Source organism: Mirounga leonina, unplaced genomic scaffold (genome assembly GCF_011800145.1).
Source record: "Mirounga leonina isolate KUSES-001 unplaced genomic scaffold, KU_Mleo_1.0 Mir_150, whole genome shotgun sequence".
NCBI classification, from domain to species: Eukaryota; Metazoa; Chordata; class Mammalia; order Carnivora; family Phocidae; genus Mirounga; species Mirounga leonina.
Genome location: NW_023270374.1, coordinates 22679102 through 22698965, shown reverse-complemented (window position 1 = coordinate 22698965; position 19864 = coordinate 22679102). Strand labels below are relative to the sequence as shown.

The 19864-nt window shown below is 50.6% G+C and overlaps 1 protein-coding gene across 2 annotated transcripts in view; it reads left to right on the top strand.

Annotated features, from left to right (window-relative positions):
* Positions 1-756: 756 nt before the first annotated feature.
* The window catches only part of DNMT3B (DNA methyltransferase 3 beta), a 42121-nt gene continuing 23013 nt past the window's right edge, over positions 757-19864 (top strand). For both annotated transcript variants that reach the window (XM_035006028.1, XM_035006029.1), the window contains exons 1-3: positions 757-843; positions 16572-16734; positions 17698-17759. In XM_035006028.1, the coding sequence (XP_034861919.1) occupies positions 16578-16734; positions 17698-17759 (219 nt within the window). In that variant the 5' untranslated portion in view covers positions 757-843; positions 16572-16577. The remainder of the gene's footprint in view (positions 844-16571; positions 16735-17697; positions 17760-19864) is intronic.

The following is a 19864-nucleotide window of genomic DNA, read 5'->3' as shown; positions in this document are numbered from 1 at the left end:
CAAAGGCCCAGCAGGGTGGGAGGAAGGAAGGACCTGTCCGAGGGTCCAGAGGGGGTGACTGGCTGGCTGAGGCACGGCAGCGCCCAGGTGGCATTGCGGCTGGAGGTGGGGGTAGAGGGGAGACTCCGCCGCTGTGTGACTCCAGTGGGGCACGTCCCTCTCTGGGCCGCGCATCCTGCTCAGGGTGGGGGGCGGGGACAGGGGGCCCCCGCTGAGTCCCAGTGTGTGTGTGTGTGTGTGTGTGTGTGTGTGTTTGGGGGGTGATGTCGGCTAGGGCCCCATTAGGGTCTGTTAGCCCGATGGGTGATTTAACAGGCGGGGGGGGACAGGAGGCGGCGCCTGTGGAGGAGGGGCGGAGGGGAGGCTCCGAAGTGATTTCAAATTTCCCTCGTCCCCACCCCCCGTTTCCCCCCCCACCCCCCGCGCCCGGGGCCGGCTCTGAGTGGCTGCGGCGGGGGCGCCCCCGGGCGGGGGCGGGGCGAGCGCCAGGCCGGGGTTACAAGGGGCCTCGGCACCGCCCCCTCCCCACCCACTCTCGCAGCCCGGTCAGGCCTGAGCTGCCTCGGCGCAGCAGCCGCCCCCCAGCCCCGCGGCCGCAGCCCGCGTGGCCGCTCCGAGCGCCCCCCGACGGACGCGACCGGCCCACTGGCAGGCCGGCGAGCGGGCGGCCGCCGCGCCAGGCCGGCAGCGCGGGGGTTAAGTGGCCCAAGTAAACGTAGTTCGGCGATCGGCGCCGGAGATTCGCGAGCCGAGCGCCCTGCGCGGCCGCCCGCCGGCCTCCCGCCAGCCTGTCCCGACCCGCGGCTCGCCCGCAGAGCGGCGCCCGAGCCAGGTTCTCGGCAGGTGAGCGCCCCGTGGCCCCGGGGAGGCTCGTCAGTCCGGGGCTCCGGGCCTGGTGGGGGAGGGGACAGCGGAGGGGTCCCGGGACTGCCAGGAGGGACCCTCTTCCTGGGACGTCCGGGGGAGGCGGCTCCCATCCGGCTGGAGACCCGGCATGGTAGGGGAGGAGGGGTGGACCACCTGTGGCAAGAAGGAAAAAGGGGGGAAAGGACATGTGACTTGAAGGGATACGAGTGGGATCCTCATGCTGTATTCCCAAGACCCCGAGGGAGAGAAGTTCGTCCCGAGGGAGGGAGACGGGTGGCCTTCTTGCGGTCTAGAGTCGAGGGGAGGACGTGTCCCTCCGGAGAGGAGGGGAGGAAGAAGCTTCGGTCATCGGGAGGGGGTGTCCTTACCTGCCCTCGGCTTCAGAGCGAGCCTCCTTATAGGCGGGGGAAGGAATTCAGCCAGGAAGGTGGGCGTCCGTCCTTCATGACTTAGACCTGTGGGTTTCAGGCTAAGGGGCCGTTTTCTCCCCTCCCAGGGATAGAAGGTAACTAGTGGATGTGCGGGCGAGCAGGTGGGCCAGGGTGTGCGCCAGAGGGGTGGTCTTTCGGGGTCCTCCCTAGATGAGCCACCCCGGCGAGGAAGGGCTGCCCTCTCCCTGTACACACCTGGCGGGGGAGGAGCCGGGTCGGGGTGGCGCCGCCCTGCCCCGGTCACACTGCCTGCCCTGGGGGCTCACTTTCCATTTTTCCCCTTCCGGGATGAAGCTGGTCCCACTTCCCACACTCCGCAAACTGAGGTCTCAAAAGCTGTAGCGCCACCTCCCAGAAGAACAGCATCCCTCTTCTGATTGTCGGAGGGTAGGTGATGAGTCCCACTTCGCAGGAGAAAAAGTGGAAGCCAAGAGAGACTGTGGGGTGAACTTAGGAAGTTAGCAGCAGGGAGCCGTTCTTGGGCCCAGGCTTTCCTGCTGGATTCACTCACCTGTGGCAAAGAAGGGCAGCCCTCTGGACTCAGCCCCAGGACTGTGCTTCGACCTCCAGATTGCCTTTCTCCCTTATCCCCTGGCCTGAGAGGCTGAGCCCTTGTGCTTCCTCATCTCCCTCCGCCCCCCCCCCCCCCCAAGCTGAGAGGGTTCATGAAGTAAAGACCGTTAAGGACGCTATGAGTTTTGAACCGCCTCCTGATTTGTGGGTGCTGTGGGTTTGGACTGGTGGTAATTTTGCTGGGGAGGGATATCCCTTCTGGTGCCCTCAGAGCTACCCCTGCCCTCCTCTCCAACACCTGCTGTGGCTTCTTGAGGCCATTCCCCCCGCCCCCCAATGGGTTTCAAGGTTGCCATGATTTCCAGGGTGGAAATGATGATGGGGCTGGTATACAGTAACCATTCAAAGAAAGTCCGCCACTGTTAGCATCCTTGTGAGGTGAGCTGGCTGCCCTTTTTAAGGACATGCATAGATCTTTGCATGTATTTGAATTTGTCCCACCAAGTCCATTTCCCTCTGTGGTTACAGTTACTACGTCTGCGAAATAGGAACAATCTTACTAATAACTCCAGGTTGGATAAGAATGAAATCAGTTTTATTCACGATTTAACCTCTAACCCTCCATATTCCTTAGGTGTCTGATAGGTGTAAATAGCCCCTACCACACTGGGTTTGGTAAGGGCTTGATGGGGTAGTGCTTGGTATATAGTATGTGATGAATGATGACATCTGTATTAGTTAACCGATCGCCCCTATTTTTAGGGTAACGATTAATGAGAACAGGAGTTGAAGGGAGGGACCTCTGCTGGCCCCGCCTATCCTGCCTTCCTCCTAGGTACTCTATTCCTCTCAGCTATGAAAGCTTTTCCAAATCATTGTCCTCAATTTGGGAGTTGGCAGGAAGGAACGCCTTTGTTCCCTTTTGAAAGGAGCCGGGGTTTTCTTTTATGGGTTGGGGCCATTTTACCCCCCCCCCCCCAAAAGCTTGAGGCCTACCTTGGAGGCGTAATTGCAGAGCTAAGTGAGGTCCTTTACCTTACCCTGTTGGGGTGGAGAGGGCCCAGACAAAGGGGTTGGGGCTGGCTCCATCCTGCCCCTTAAAGCCATAGTCCTAGCCACCCCCCTTCAAAGGCTAGAAGGGGAGGGAGAGTATCTGGGAGCTGCAGGGGGTGAAAGGGAGGAGCAAGGGAGGTGGGAGGTGGGAGGTGGGGAGTGGGGGAGGCTGCTTCCCTTCCTTTCCTTCCTCCAGCCACGTGGGGCCTGCAACCAAATGGTGCCTGTCACCCCTCATTATTGCAGCCCTGGGGACCTGCTTCCAATTTGGAGTGTGGGCAAGTTCTCCTTTCAGGAAAACTTACCTTAGGATTCCTCTTGTCTGGGACGCCTGGGCGGCTCAGTTGGTTAAGCGTCTGCTTTCTGCTCAGGTCATGATCCCAGGGTCCTGGGATCAAGTCCCGCATCAGGCTCCCCGCTCAGCGGGGAGCCTGCTTCTCCCTCTGCCTATTTCTCCTCCTGCTTGTGCTCTTTCTCTGACAAATGAATAAATAAAATCTTAAAAAAAAAAAAAGAGGATTCCTTTTTTCTCAGACCAGCTCTCATGCCAGCTGTCCAGGCTTCAGGCTCAGACACCTTTTCCAATTTAATCAGAAATTAACTCCTCCTGGGTCCTGGGTCCTATACCATGACAAATACCCGCGGGCCCCCCCCCCCCCCATCATCCAGCCCTTGGTAGGTACAGGGCCTCTGGCCAGAATCATTCTTGTGTTAGTGAGATGTTTGTGTTTGTTTTTGTTTTTGTTTTTTGAGATTTTATTTATTTGCAGAGAGACAGCCAGAGCAGAAACACAAGCAGGGGGAGTGGGAGGGAGAAGGAGGCTTCCTGCCGAACAGGGAGCCCAACGCAGGGATCAATCCCAGGACCCTGGGACCATGACCTGAGCTGAAGGCAGACGCTTAACGACTGAGCCACCCAGGTGCCCCATGTGTTTTTTTTTTTTTTTTTTTAATTGTGAACTCGGGTTGATTTTTTAGTTTCTTGGTGGACCAGAGAAGTGCAGAATTCCTCGTTTCATTAGCAGACCATCCTTTTATTTGTAAAGTGATGGGCAGATTTGTCTCCCTTCTTGGTGGGGGCTGATCTCTTCCTCTTGTAGCTGATGGGACCAAGGTGCTATGCAGCCCACTTGCTTCCGCACCTTGGTGGTTAGTGCTTTTCAGAACACTGCACATTTGCCGCCATCCCGGGGCAGTGCCTCCCTCCAGAAGAGAACAGTCCACTACAGGTGCTCCTATATCTGGCCGTGGCTGGAGGAAGTGGCCTGGTGAATGCAGAGCAAGCCTGCACATGGATCACATTTCTGGAGATCCTCGTTCCAATCTGTGAAGTGGGTAAAAGTCCACATCTACCCGGTGTAGTTATATCATCAGGACTAAATGGAATCCAGATCTTTTTATTTTAGTTGTTCATTCACAAAATAAAGGGGGGTCCCTAACCTAAGTACAGTTGACCCTTTTAACAACGCAGGGGTTAGGGACACTGCCTTCCTGCCCCCTCCACTTGAAAATCCAGTTTAACTTGACTCCCCCCAAGTTGAATAGCCTACTGTTGACCAGAAACACTACTGATAAGTCTGTTAACACATATTTTTCATGTTACATGTATTCTATAATTCTAAGAATAATACCTAACTTAATTTTTTTAGTATTTTTAGTCTATGCAGTTCATCTGAGTTTTTTCAAATTATTGGAAGTCTCCAAAGTTTTCAACTATTTGCTGAAAAAATTAATATATAAGACACATGTAGTTCAAACCCGTATTGTCAGCTGTATTATAAAAACCTGTTATCCCCTGGGTTATATTATCTGTCTGAGTCAACAAGGGGGTTTGGGCATTAGAATCAAGTCTGGATTCATGTATATACTCCATTTATAAGTCGCTGGCTTGATCCTCAGTTGCTCCATTTGTAAATTGGCCAACAGTGGTTGGCCAGTTGCAGGGGATGTTTAAGTCAGTTGAGTTGCTCTAGATTAAAAAATTCAGTAAATGTTGCATGTTACGGGGGCCCCTGGCTGGCTTAGTCGGAAGAACATGTAACTCTTGATCTCCCGTTGTGAGTTCAAGGCCTATATTGGGTGTAGAGATTACTAAAAAATAAAAAATACTGCATGTTATGTAGTAAACACTCAAATATTGGCAAGTGGTTATTATTTACTTCCTGAGGGAAATATCCCAGTTAGCATTCCTGAGTTTTTTCCAGGGAATAAGCAAAGAATGAGGAGGGCCTGCTTTGTGTAGGGAATTGAAATATTTAAAAAAATGACATTCAAGAAATATTTGAGGCAAATGAAAATCAAATTTACCATCCTCCGATGCCAAGAAGAAACTAGTCATCACCTGTAATTTCACAGTCCGAAAGTAATCAATGTTTTGTTTTCATTTTGGGGCCTCTCCATTTCCATGTAGACAGGACCAGGAGGCCTTTCTAAAAGAAGGGACTGGAACGCAAGGAGAGGACAGTGGCAAGGAAAGGTGGCTCAATTGGTGAGGTCCTTAGCACTATGGTCACCATTGGGGCTGCCTTCCCACGCAGCTGGAGGACAGTTTTGGAGGGCAGTGGGGAAAGATTCTCTGGAATCTGCCACCATTGGCTTCTGCTATTGTTTTTTTTTTTTTTTTTACCAAAGTTGCCTCTCACTTCCCCCGCAGAGATTTTCATTCATTAAAACCTTGCGATCTATGGGCTCTGCCTTACTGCAAACCCCTGCCTGTCCTCTGCCTTCTCTCTCTCTCTGCTTTAGTTTTGTGTCTCAGGATCAAACTCTAATTTTCCAGGAAGTTGTCGTTTTTTAAAATGTATTTATTTATTAAAAGATTTTATTTTGACAGAGAGCACAGGTAAGCAGAGGCAGAGGCAGAGGGAGAGGGAGAAGCAGGCTCTCCGTCAAGCAGGGAGCCCAACATGGGGCTCAGTCCCAAGACCCTGAGATCACAACCCGAGCCGAAGGCAGACTTAACCGACTGAGCCACCCAGGCACCCCTATTTTTGACTTAAAAAGGTTTTATTAGGGACAGAGGGAGCACAAGTGGGGGGGGGAAGGGCATACGGAGAGGGTCAAGCAGACTCCTCTCTGACTGCAGATCCTGACTCTGGGGCTTGATCCAGGACCCTGAGATCGAAGTCAGACCCTTACTCAACTGAGCCACCCAGGCACCCCGAAAATTGTCTATTATAGTCTTTGAAATTTGTGGGAGAGTGGTAGCCATTGAAAGACTAGCAGGAAATAATGGATTCCCAAAACTGACAGAATAGATGGGTGAGAGAGAGTTGTCTGCGGCTCAAGGTTCTTAACCAATACATTTCCATTTGAGGACAGGTTGATGCTGAGCGGGTGTGGGAGGAGGTCCAGCGGGAGGAGCCCTGACATGGTTGGGCCTGGTGAGGTTGAGAGAATACAACCTGCTGAGGTTGAGAGAATCATTTCTTTTTCTTTTTTTTTTTTTAAGATTATTTATGTATTTATTTGACAGAGAGACACAGCGAGAGAGGGAACACAAGTAGGGGGAGTGGGAGAGGGAGAAGCAGGCTCCCTGCCGAGCAGGGAGCCCAATGCGGGGCTCGATCCCAGGACTCTGGGATCACGACCCGAGCCGAAGGCAGATGCCCAATGACTGAGCCACCCAGGCGCCCCTCTTTTCTTTTTTTTTTTTTAAAGATTTTATTTATTTTTGAGAGGGAGAGTGTGTGTGTGCACCAGTGGGGGAGAGGGACAGAGGGAGAGAATCTTCAAGCAGACTCCCTGCCGAGTGTGGTGCCCTAGGTGGGGCTCAATTGCAGCACCTTGAGATCAGGACCTGAGCTGAAACAGTCAGCATCTGACTGCACCACCCAGGCACCCCGTCCTCTCATTCTATAGCTCTTACTAGTCAGATGTTGAGCTCCTGGCCGGTGGAATTTTCTCTGGCCATTCTTCTTTCTTCTGACCATTCTCTGCTCAGCGGGGAGCCTGCTCTCTCCCTCTGACCCTACCCCCCACTCATCCCCCCACATACACTCTCCCAAATAAATAAATAAAATCTTTAAAACATTATTTTAGACAGAGCACACATGAACAAGGGGAGGGGCAGAGGGAGAGAGCAAATCCTCAAGCAGACTCCCCCTGGAGCATGAAACCTGATGCAGGTCCCAATCCCAGGACCCCGAGATCATGACCTGAGCCAAAATCAAGAGTTGGATGCTCAGCTGACTACAGGTGCCGTGTTTTTGGTCTTCTAGGTTTTGAGAGCCCTTGCCCCAGAAATTCCATTTGCAGTGGTGTCCTCATCTTGTTTTTTGGATACATCTTTTATCTTCCTGAAGATACTAATTCTGGTGTTTAGTTTTCCGTCCAGTGTTTCTGAGTATTTTTTTACTGTTTTCATTTTTAATATTTAAATTTTGAGCTTGATCTTCATAATTAAGAAGGACCAAAATTGAGAGTTAAACTGGAGCATTGCTTTGTGGGGCAGTGATTTGCACTTAGCTTTGGGTCTCCCAAAATGTGAAGGATGTTCTCTGTTGTTGGGTCTGTCGCCTTCCCCAGAGCAGAGGGATCTTCCAGTGCCTTGCCTGAGAGGTGGAGGCCTGGCTGCAGGGAAGGGGTACTGGAGAGATCTCAGGCTCAAGCAGGTATCCTATGTTTCAGTCTGGCTGGAGGAGTGATGGCCTCTCTGGCTTGACTAAGGCATTGGTCTGCCTGAGTCCTGTGGTCTGGAAGCCGGAGGAGACATTGAAGGGTGAGCAGCAGAAGGAAGCCGCTTACCCGGGCTGTGGTGAGAACTGGAGTGTTAACTAGGCTAAAATGCCTGAACGGGCAGGTGCCGTGGCAGAGATTTTCTGGGTTGTGTGCGCAACAGCTGGAGGATAGGACTTGGAAAATTCTGAGCAAGTGTGCACAGAGGTATGGGCAAAATCTTGTCCTGTTGAGCTTTTGGCAAAAGGGTCTCTATAGTGGAAGAAAGAGCAGTGTAGGTTTTGGGGTGAACCAACCTTGTTTCATCTATCACCTAGCCTTTTCCCTATCCTCCTCCTAAGCCAGCTGGAAGCTCCATGAGCACGGGCTGTCTGGCCTTTGCCTGTGATTCTCAGTGCTGAGCATGGCTCCTGAAGCATAGCAGGAACTCTTACCTGATGCATAGGTTGACTGGCCTTGGGTGCCTGGGTGGCTCAGATGGTTAAGCGTCTGCCTTCGGCTCAGGTCATGATCTCAGGGTCCTGGGATCGAGTCCCGCATCGGGCTCCCTGCTCCTTGGGAGCCTGCTTCTCCCTCTGCCTCTCTCTCTGTCTCTAATGAATAAATAAATAAAATCTTTAAAAAAAAAAAAAAAAAAGACTGGCCTTTCCCAGTGTCCGGATCTGTCCTAGGATGTTACGTGTTAAGCTGTAAGCAGAGTACAGAGTGATTGCTCAGTATTAAATATGATTGTCACCCATTATCTATGGCCACACAGCTAAGCAAGGAGTAGAATGTGGATTGAAGTGCTGTTAAATTTGAGAAATTTGTCCCCACCTGACTTGGACCCACAGAAGTGGCAGGATGCACAGATGTGTTGGGTTAAGACCCTCTAGAGGACCTGCTTGTGTCTACTACTTTATCTACAGGCCTGCTTCATTCATCATCGTGTTGAGATGGGCAGACCCAAAACCCATACCAGGTACTTACAGCTAGTTTTTTTTTTTTTTTTTTAAAGCGGCTTATATGAGATAATGGGCTTTTTTGAAAAGCTAATTTCAGTACACAATTCCTTTATTTTATAAATCTCACATAGTTAAAATTTATTTCTTGTGATGAGAACTTTTAAGATCTGTCTACAACTTCCAAATGAACAATACTTTAGTCACCATGCTGTACTACATTATCTCCCCAGGACTTGACTTATAACTGGGTGTTTGTACCTTTTGACCATCTTCACCCATTTCTCCTACTTGCTATCCCCTAGTTTTTCTTTGTATTGTGAAAATTTTGTCTTTCTTTTTAATTTAAGTAATCTCTACACCCAATGTGGGGCTCAAACTCAACGACCCTGAGATCAAGAGCCACATGTTCTTTTGCCCGAGCCAGCCAGGTGCACCCCCCCCACCCTTTGTCTTTTAAAAAATAATGTACCAGGACTTACTTTCTGATTATGGTAGAGGTAATCTGTAAGTCCTCTCCATGTTGAATCAACTAGGAATGTTGTCTAAATTTATTTGCATGCAGAGTTAGACTCCCTAGAAAAATCTGGGGCTAGAAAAGGGAAACAGAAATGAGAAAATGTATAAACTAAGGGATGTTTGAGACGTATAAGGAGAAAGTTGACGAAACTTTTCAGTAAGGTTGGCAGGCTTGCCCTAGCATATATATGATGCTTATTCTAAAGCTGTGATGATTAAAAGGGGTGGCAAGGGTTAAATACCAAAAGGAAAAGTGAGCCCAGAAACATTCTACGTATATAGAGGAACTTTTTAAAAGAAATGGAGTTGGGGGGCGCCTGGGTGGCTCAGTCGTTAAGCGTCTGCCTTCAGCTCAGGTCATGATCCCAGGGTCCTGGGATCGAGCCCCACGTCAGGCTTCCTGCTCGGCGGGAAGCCTGCTTCTCTCCCTCTCCCACTCCCCCTGCTTGTGTTCCCTCTCTCGCTGTGTCTCTGTCAAATAAATAAATAAAATCTTTAAATAAATGGAGTTGGGACATTCACGTCATTACAAGTGTTTGGCTTTCCTTAAAGGGAAAAATGAGATGCCTACCTCCTACCATATACAAGTAACTTTATTAAAAAAAAATTTTTTTAAGGATTTTATTTATTTATTTGAGATAGAGTGAGAGTTCGAGTATGAGCAGTGTGAGGGGCAGAGGTAGAAGCAGACTCCCCTTGAGCAGGGTGCTGGATTCAGGGCTTGATCCCAGGATCCTGACCTGAGCCAAAGGCAGACACCTAACCGACTGGGCCAGCCACCCGGGCGCCCCTACAAGTAACTTTAGATTGACTAATGGCCATTTTCACTGGAAGAAATGTTTCTTGGGCAGCATCTGACTGTAAACGTAACAAGGGCATATGGTAGTTAACTCATAAGCTACCCTCCCAAGAGACGTGACTTTTTACAGTTCGGAAAAAAAAATGCTGGAGGAACATGGCTTAATGCATATGTTAACATTAACAACTGAGATTGTGTTATTATACAGACTTTCACTTGACACAGCTCTATCTGCTAGTTGGTACCTCATTCACCGTCTCAACTACCATCACATACGGCTGAATGGGATTTAGCCAGATGCCTTTGCAGTCATGTGTTTGCAGCTTTTGCCATGATAAACAGGAGAGCAGTGACCATCCTTGCATATAGGTCTTGGTAAGAGTTTTGGGCTGAGCTGATTGTTAGCAGTAGAATCCTATGTGACAGCATATGGACACTTGGCATTTGTTGGTATGCCCTCTTAAAGGCTCAATCTCTGTCCCCACTGCCTCTGTATGCAGACAGTTGAGATTTAAGGCATTGGATATAATGACAGGAGTAGCCTACTGTGGGGGGTAGCACCCAGGCAGTGGCTTTACAGAACATTGGTCTTTTCTTCCCTTAACGCCCCCCCGCCGCCCAGGGGAGAGGGCAGAGGGCTCTTTGGCTCCAGCTTTGCTCTAAGGGACACATGGCCACAGGGGTGGATATGGCAGCTCTCAGAATCCTCAGCTCCTTATGCTGCCCCACCCATCGCTGCCCCACCCATCATTGTCTGAGTTACCGATGGTTTCCTCTGCACATTTGCACACCCTTCCAAGAGTTACCCAAAGAACTGTAGGGGAAGGGGGCCGAGTGCATTTGTTTGTAGGGCAAAAAGCTTGACTCCAAGCTCTGGTTTAAGTTGCCCTGTCTTTTCAGATCTTTCTGTATATTCCTAGTTTTTCCTTTTCTTTTTTTTCTTCTAAGATTTTATTTTTCAGGAATCTACACCCAAAGTGGGGCTCAAACTCACAACCCCGAGATCGAGTCCACGAGCTGAGCCAGCCAGGCACCTCAGTTTTTTCTTTTTCTGGGAATTAGCTAAAGGGTAATTCCAGTCCACTGAGGAACATCTAGGTGTTTTGTTAGTATATTGCTAATAGGAGCAATGCTGCAAGGAACAGCTAGGTTTTTTGTTTTTTTTTCAAAGATTTTATTTATTTATTTGAGACAGAGAGAATGAGAGACAGAGAGCATGAGAGGGAGGAGGGTCAGAGGGAGAAGCAGACTCCCCGCCGAGCAGGGAGCCCGCTGCAGGACTCGATCCCGGGACTCCAGGATCATGACCTGAGCCGAAGGCAGTCGCTTAACCAACTGAGCCACCCAGGCGCCCGAGATTTTAATTTTTTAAAGTAATTTCTACACCCAGTGTGGGGCTTGAACTCACAACCCTGAGATCAGGAGTTGCATGCTCTACCGATTGAGCCACCCAGGCGCCCCAGGAACAGCTAGGTTTTTATACTTGTCCAATTTGACCCCTGCGTGGATCAGTTGTTTAGATAATTCTGATCAATATACCAAAACCCAGTTTTTACTGTACAACGACAGTGGTGCATGTAGCCATGGCCTAGAGGCACTGAGCAATCCTCCACACTCCTTCTGAATCACCATGATGAAGGGATGCGTCCCTTTGTGAGGCAGAGCTGGGAAGTCTGGCAGGATGGCACATGAAAATGTGGACGCTCCAGCTTCTCAGGGTTGTGTCCTCCGCTTTGGGATCCCTAGCGTGAACCACCCAGGGAATTATGGTGGGGTCATTTGATTTCACAAATGCTAAGACTGGGGTTCTAGAAAGACTTGAGGGCTTTTTCATTCCAGCTTGCCTGTGAATCTGGCTATTTTTGGAAATCAGCAAAGATTCCTAAAGATCAAGCAAAGGCCCTGAATTCTGGGACCCTGTTCCCTGCCACCAGCCAGGGGGGCAGCCTCTTTCCAGCCCCCTTACCTTTGTACTTAACTGTTTCCACTGCCTGGGTACCCTCCTTTCGCTCTGCTCACCTGGGTGAGGTGTCCCCAGGCTTCACTTTTATAACTGTACTTAGCATATTAGTTTTAAAATGTCTTTTAAGGTCTGGCTCCTGGGTTAGGCCTAAATCTCCATCCCTTAGTTGCTGTGCAAGCCTGGGCAAGCAATCTGCCCATCTGTTTCCTTGAGCTTTACTCCTCTGGGAAAGGGGGAATCCTAAGAGTAAGCTCTCTCTTTGGATGAGGTACACAGTAATTGCTCCATCTCAACTATTTTGGAATCTTGGACAATGGGAACAGCTGGGAAAGACTTGAGCAGTCAAGGTGGGGAGGATTCAGTAGTCTAGATTTCCCTCCCACAGGCTGTGGAGAAGGACTTTTTTAAATAGGGTAGGTGGGAATATCTTTCAAGCTCCTTTTTTACTGCACCAAATCTCTAAGCCCTGGGGGACTCAGGGTGGGGCAGGGATGCCCACGTGGCCCCCCCCTTCCACCCACTTCCCCGTCATGCCCACCAACCCCCCTTCCTGTATTGTGCATTTAATTAACGCAATTACCATTTACAGGGTGCTGTGAAATAGGTCTGCTGCTGGTACCAGCCTGGAGGAAATGAATGACATCACTTCTCAGCTTTATAGCTGGGTTGGGGTGGGGGCAGGTCCCTGGGCCTCCTCCCTGAGTCTAATTGGGGGTGCCACCCATCCTTCTGTCTGCCACATTGCATTTGGACACGTCTGACCTGGTTCAGTTGGGACACAGGCACCCTGCGCTAATGAGGCAGTGCCTTGCAGGGAGAACCTTGCGGGTGAGCCCACCCCACATTGCTGCCCTGCCCTAAATCACATGCCGGACCCCAGCCTCTGGGAAAGGGTCAGAGTTCACCCCGCATCAAGAGGTTAAACCATCACCTCTTGTGAAGGTAAACACTCAGCTGGAGGATCATGTCCCTCTGCCACAAAGTTCCTGTAGCCCCTGGGATGGGTGATGCATTGTTCTTAAAACTAGAATTCACGACTGCCTTGTCCCAGGCACAGCAGTTAAGGCACGTGCCCTGGACTGCCTAGGCATGAGTCTTGGCTCCTCCACCTCGTTGGGTGACTTAATTAATTCATCTGAGCCTGTGGAAAGCAGGTTGATAACAGGACCTGCCTCAGGATTGGGTGGGGGTTAAGGGTGGTTTGTGTACTGCCTTTAGCTTAGGGTAGGGACCCAGGAACTGTTAGAACAGTGGGGTGGCAAGGCACAGTTCTTAAGCCAGCACGGAAAAAATCCCTCAGGGAGGTTCCACCTCTTTCAGGGAGGTAACCCAGCCCGTTGATTCTCTAGCACTGGAATGATCACACTAGGTAAAACAGTTGGCTTGTCTTGGGGGCCATAGTATTCAGGAAGTGGTGGGAAGAGGTGAGGGTGATTTCTATCTACCATCACACACCAGTTTCTGGTGCTAGTTTCTTCCTGTTGCCAAGAGCATGTAGTTAAGTTTGTGTGTTCTTAACGTTTTCGGGACTTGATTTGAACATTTGAACAAGCCACATTGGTCCAGTGTGTATTATGTTGCTTAATCTGTCTGCCTCAATTTGTGCATCTGTAAAACAGGGATCATATGTACCACACTTATTTTTTTTTTTTTAAGATTTTATTTATTTGACAGACAAAGCGAGAGAAGGAACACAAGCAGGGGGAGCGGGAGCGGGAGCGGGAGCGGGAGCGGGAGCGGGAGCGGGAGCCGGAGCGGGAGAGGGAGAAGCAGGCCTCCCACTGAGCAAGGGAGCCCGATGCGGGGCTCGATCCCAGGACCCTGGGATCATGACCTGATCGGAAGGCAGAGGCTTAATGACTGAGCCACCCAGGCGCCCTTGTACCACATTTAAAGATTAAATGAGTTAATACAGGAAAAGCACAGAAGTGTTGCATATATAGTAGTAAATACTGAAAAAATTACTGTATTATTAGGCAAGAGGATTTGTTTACCTATGTGAGGAGGGCCAGATGATGCTTTTTGGAGCAGAAGTGTATTGAGAGAAGGCTTCCTGACTTGACCCATGTGGTTTTGAAGTCTGAGTAACCAGCAGATATGTGGTAGGGATGGGGATGGGGAGGGCTTCCAGGCGAAGGGGGGCGGCAGGAGCACATGCCTGGAGGCGGGCCTTAGCATGTAGTCAGGGTAGAGTGGTCAGAGGGGGAAGAGGAACTGCACGGGGTATCTTTCAGTGGGCACGGGTTCTAGATGCGGGGGTGTGTTGTGGCAGTAAGCTGGCAAGGGAAGTTACTGTCCATGCAAACCCAGGACGATGAAGACTACAGAGAAGGAATTTTGTATGAAATCACATGATCGAATTATGCAATCGAAAGGGGATATTTTTGCTGCCCACGTCGCCAAGGACACTTAGAGTTGGTTGGTTTCCTTGCCTGAACCTTCCCCCAGTGCCCATGGGTCTAGTTCCTAGCGGTAGATTTTTTTCCTGAATGTCCACATCTGACTTTGGGAAGGTGCACTGCCCCCGTGTCTGTCTGATGGCCTGGCGGTCAGGTTGGCACTGCTGAGGCCCTAGGGGAAGGCCTGAGGTAGTTAATCATTGTCCACTCTGGGCTGCGACTCCACCTGGGCCTGTTTAGGAGAGGGAGGCTCCTGACTGACACAGTTAAGGGCTGTCTGAGGGAATCCTGGGCCCTGGACGAGTGGGAAGTAATGGCCCTCAGTTTCAGCCTCTGACCTGCTTGCTACCAGCTCCTGAGTAGAAGCCCTGGCTGCCCGTTCCTCCCCTAAGCTTCTGTGGGCCCTTGGTCTCTTGCACCCGCGACCCAGCCTCCCACCCTGGGTTAGGCCACCCAGGTTACTTAGTTCACTGATTTGGCCCTGGGGCAAGACACTGGGAATTAATTATTATTTTGAACCACACTCCAGCAGTTTCCCTGGGATTTTGGCTGCTTGGCCTCACGGGATCTGGCCATAGGTCAGCCAGCTTTTTCTTCCGGGTCAGGGCTTGGCAGTGAAGGAGGCTGAGAAGCAGCTGATGGGGCTAGGTTCAGTATTCCTCTTTTCCCCCGGGGCTGGTGAGCTTCCTTAACATGAATTGAGAGAAAACAGACCAGGAAGTGTGAGCCTGCACATCCTGGGCTATGTGGGGTAAATGCCACACTGTGCTGTGGATAAGTATACATTTAGAACCAAAGCAGTGCTGTTTTAACTTGCATATAATCACCCAGGGATCTTTTGAAAATGTTGGTCTTGACTTAGTAGGTCTAGGGCCATGCCTGAGATTTTGTAGCTCTTAGCCATCTCCCAGGTGATTCTAGAGTCGCTGGTCCCTGGGTCTTAGGGGAAATGTAGCAGAGGTCTAGCAGCCCGGCACCCAGGCCTGGGGGAGGGACAGGTGCAGAGGATAAAATTGGGACCCCAGGTGATGTCCCATATCCACCTGGGGGCGCTGCAGTACAATTCAGACAGCCCGCATCGCCTCCTGGTGGACGTGGTGCCACATCCCCTGCAGTCTGCAACCCTTCTAGAAGGTATCCTGGGACTGATGCTTCTAGAAGGTACCCTGGGAGGCTAGCGTGGGTCATCTGGTACTGTGTGGTGAGTCCCCAAGATGGGGCGTAGGGCTGGGGGTGCTCAGTGCTGATAAGCGGCCCTTGGCTGAGAAAGCTTTTTCCAAGAGAGGATCCAGAACAATAGGGTGTGGTGCCAAAAAGCTCTGGAGCAGTTTGGGGAAAACCAAGGGATGGGAGTCTGGGGGTCTCACCCTGTACCTAGGCTCCATTTTTACCTTGGCCTCACCTCTTAGATGTCATTTTTGACCTTGGAGCCTAACCCAGTCTGTGTGTCAGTTTTCCTGTTCTATAAAATGGGCCCATCACATTATTAGGAGGAATAAATGAGAGAAAGGTGCAGGTTCTAGCAGCTAACATATGTTGCAGGCCAGGTCGAGGTCACAGAGCCCTTGAACCCATCAGTGAAGACCTGGCCTGCGCTGGTGGTCTCAACTGAATAGCCTGGTGATGATGCAGTTACCAGGAGGGGCAGCAGTGGGGAGACAAAGGCCCAGAGGTGGGGCGAGGCTGGAGCCGATGGAGAGTATACCCCTTGTTAACTGCCCCAGTCCTTTGCCTGTGCTCCTCCATCCTTTCCCTTCTTGGGAACTTGGGACTCTGAGCCCCAGCTGGTGAGGGAGGAGGGGAGTGAGTGACAGGCCAGCAGACCAATGGGCCCCTGAGGTTGGGGTGGGGCGGGGCTTGTGCTGCCATGGAGAGGAGAGAAGCTGTTCTGTGGGGGAGGAGGGGGCGGGTGGGAAGAGGACCTGGAGATTGAGGGGAAGGGAGAGAGCAAACAAAGGGGTCAGGAGGGAAAATAATGCACTGGCTTCCTGAGGCCCTGCGGAGGCTGGGCAGGGAGAGGGGGCCAGGGGCAGAGGGGACCAAGGCTGGCGGCAGGCAGGCCGGGGCAGGCGGGTCCTAAATGGCATTGTTTGAAGTGGCCGGCTAATTGCACAGAACAGCCTAAGCCTCAGACCACAGCCCAGCCCCCTCCTCTGTCCTGGGTGCTGGTATCTGAGCCTTCGGGCCGCCTGGCCACATGGAACCAAGTCCTGAGCCTCCGAGTTTGGTGAGGGGGGCAGGCTATGGGGGGCAGCCTGGGTGGGGTCCTTGGGCAGGAGTATCATCCGGAGAATGTCAAGGGGCCTCTGTTGGCCTGAGGACATAGAGCCATTGGCGGGAGGTTCGGGGTGTGTTGCCCCCTTGTGCCCTTGCTTCCCTGCTACCCTACCCATTCTGGCCCTCCTGCAGGAAACAATGAAGGGAGACACCAGACAACTCAACAGAGAGGAGGACGCCAGCGGGAGGGAAGACTCCATCATCACTAATGGGGGCTGCAGCGACCAGTCTTCTGACTCCAAGGATGCGCCCTCACCCCCTATCCTGGAGGCTATCAGCACCCCGGAGATCAGAGGTGGCCGGGCCAGTGGGGAGGAGGGGTGGGACAGGCACTGCAGACAGCAGCAGCTGGGACATGAGCCTTGGAGCGGGCTCAAGGCAGGTTGTGGGGAGAGGGTCTGGTCTCTGACAGGCTCTGCCATACCTCTCGGGGAAGGGAAGTGGATGTAGGCAGAGCCCAGCTCATTTCTCATCCCTGCCCACGGGCCCTGGCTCCCCCTACTGCCCCCACCTCAGTTGGGATTCTGAGGAGTTAACCCCAAGGTTATGACCCCTGTCCTTTTCCAGCCATGATGGGGTGTGGTTGCAGAATAGGCTGGGGTCTTTGGCCCTTTTGCAGTGGGACCCCTCTCCCCTTGCAGCTGGCATTGTGATTATGTGGGAAGAAGACACTCAAGCGGGGAGGGTCTGAGGCCTGCTTCCTTTCCCATCCTTCCCTTCCCCACCCCTCTCCTGTGCAGTTCTGGATCATATCACCTGGGGTCCTCCCCACTGAGATTTTCTGACCCAGCTGGTTTGGAAAACCCTGTATTATCCCACCCTGCTGTTGAAATCCTCTCGAGCTGTGCTGTCTAATAGAACTTTCTGTGAGGGTGAAAGTGTTCTGTTTTCTGCATTGTTCACTATAATAGCCATTAACCACATGTGCGCACTTGAAATGTGGCTGATCCGGCAGGCACTGGATTGTTCATTAGTTGTAGTTTGGTGGCCCCAATTCTGGAAGGAATTTGATGCCTTCCCTCATGAGTACCTTCAGTATTGTTTTTGATCCTGTTACATGCCCAGCTCTGCCCTGTTGCCTTATGAATACATTGACAGGACCGCAGATCCTGAGGGGCTAGGAGTTAAACCCTGAGGGTGCCCATGGGTTTAGAGAGAGGAGACGTCAGGGACAGCAGGTCAGCAAAGGACGACACGGCTGCTTCCCAGCCCAGAGGGCTGCCCCTTCCTCCAAACAGACTCTGGTTCTTTATTCCAGGCCGTAGATCAAGCTCACGGCTGTCCAAGAGGGAGGTCTCCAGTCTGCTAAGCTATACTCAGGTATGTGCTCTACTGTCCTTTTTTCAGGGTTCCAGGGGAATTCCCTTGAGCTTTCATTAAATGGGGAACTCGAGGCCTCCTCTAAACTGGTACCCAATAAGTACTCGTTGAATGCTGAATTTCAACACTGCTAAGCACGGAGAGAGCTTCAAACAAACTCATGAATGATGGCATTTTTTGTTGTTACGTGCCAAGTCTTAAAATCATAAACATTTATTTTACTAAATTACAAAGTTTTTTACTGAATGCTTATTTATTTATTTATTTTAAAGATTTTATTTATTTGACAGAGAGAGACATAACGAGAGGGGGAATATAAGCAGGGGGAGTGGGAGAGGGAGAAGCAGGCTTCCCGCGGAGCAGGGAGCCCGATGTGGGGCTCGATCCCAGGACCCTGCGATCATGACCCAAGGCAAAGGCAGACGCTTAACCATCTGAGCCACCCAGGCGCCCTATGTGCCAAGTCTTAAAATCATAAACATTTATTTTACTAAATTACAAAGTTTTTTACTGAATGCTTATTTATTTATTTATTTATTTTAAAGATTTTATTTATTTGACAGAGAGAGACATAACGAGAGAGGGAACACAAGCAGGGGGAGTGGGAGAGGGAGAAGCAGGCTTCCCGCGGAGCAGGGAGCCCGATGCAGGGCTCGATCCCAGGACCCTGGGACCATGACCTGAGCCGAAGGCAGACGCTTAACGACTGAGCCACCCAGACTCCCCACTAAATGCTTATTTAGCATATTTTTTGAAATTGTCTTTTTCTCAGTGGATGATCAGTTACATAGATAAATTTCTAATGTAGTAAACTGTCTTTTTTATTCCTGGAGTGAGCCCAACTTGGTTGTGGTATGTTTTGAATTTGATCTACTTTAGCATCTGTTCATGAATAAAATGGATGCATGATTTTATCGGAATATATCTTTGTCCGGTTTTGATATCATGGTTATGTGGCCTCAAGGAAAATTTTTTTTTTTCCAAGCTGGAAAGAACTTGCCTGGCTTGTTTCAGGGGATTTTAAACAATCATTGCAAGATCTTTGAATACTTGCCGTAAGGTTTCTACTTGATAAGTTTTTTTCCAAGTTACGGTTTTTCATAATTTTTTTTTTTATTCCTGACCTCATTTCTGCCTTCTGTGTTCTTATTAATCATAGTAGAGTTTTTTCACTTGGGTTATTCTTTTGGAGAACCAGTGTCAGGCACGGGGCACAAAGTTCTGGACAAATGAAAGTTCACATTTGCACAGCTTCTGTTCTGCTGGAGAGCAACCCGTGGGCACCCAGATGGCTAGAGTAAGAGCTGTGTGGACATTTGGGACCATGTGCTCCGGACAGCTGTTGGAGTTCTGATGGACCATTACCAGCAATGGGAATGGAACCTCCTGACTGAGCATTTCCTCTGAGCCTGGCCTTGGGCGAGGCATGCATCGTTCATTCTCATTATCACCCTGTTGTGCTACAAGGGAATTACTGTTAGAGTTCTAAAGAGAGGAATGGACTCACTCAAGGCCACAAGATTGGCAAGTGAAAAATCCAGTTCTTAACATGACAGCTGGGCTTGGGGCTGCTCACTAGCGCTCCACTTTATGTGCCCAGTTCTTTGCGTTTTGCTCTGGGGCATGGGACACGTACTGGGGGTTCTACATGACTTGACACAGAATTGGTGCTGTTTCTTCCTGGTAATGGTATCAAGAAGCATCTTTCTTGAACCTTTGATTTCTCCCAGACACTCAGTTTTGCAACATGACCAGCTCTCCCTGCTGGGCATAGCCAAATGAGTCTCCCTGTGGTGTACATACGGGAGTCTTGATGATATATATTGAATTCATACCCTATCTTGGGCTTCCTGATTTCACTGGGATTTTATTTTTCTTTCTTTCTTTCTTTCTTTTTTTTTTTAAGATTTTATTTATTTACAGAGAGAGAGACAGCAAGAGAGGGAACACAAGCAGGGGGAGTGGGAGAGGGAGAAGCAGGCTTCCTGCGGAGCAGAGAGCCTGATTCGGGGCTTGATCCCAGGATGCTGGGATCATGACCTGAGCCGGAGGCAGACGCTTAATGACTGAGCCACCCAGGCGCCCCTGGGATTTTATTTTTCAAT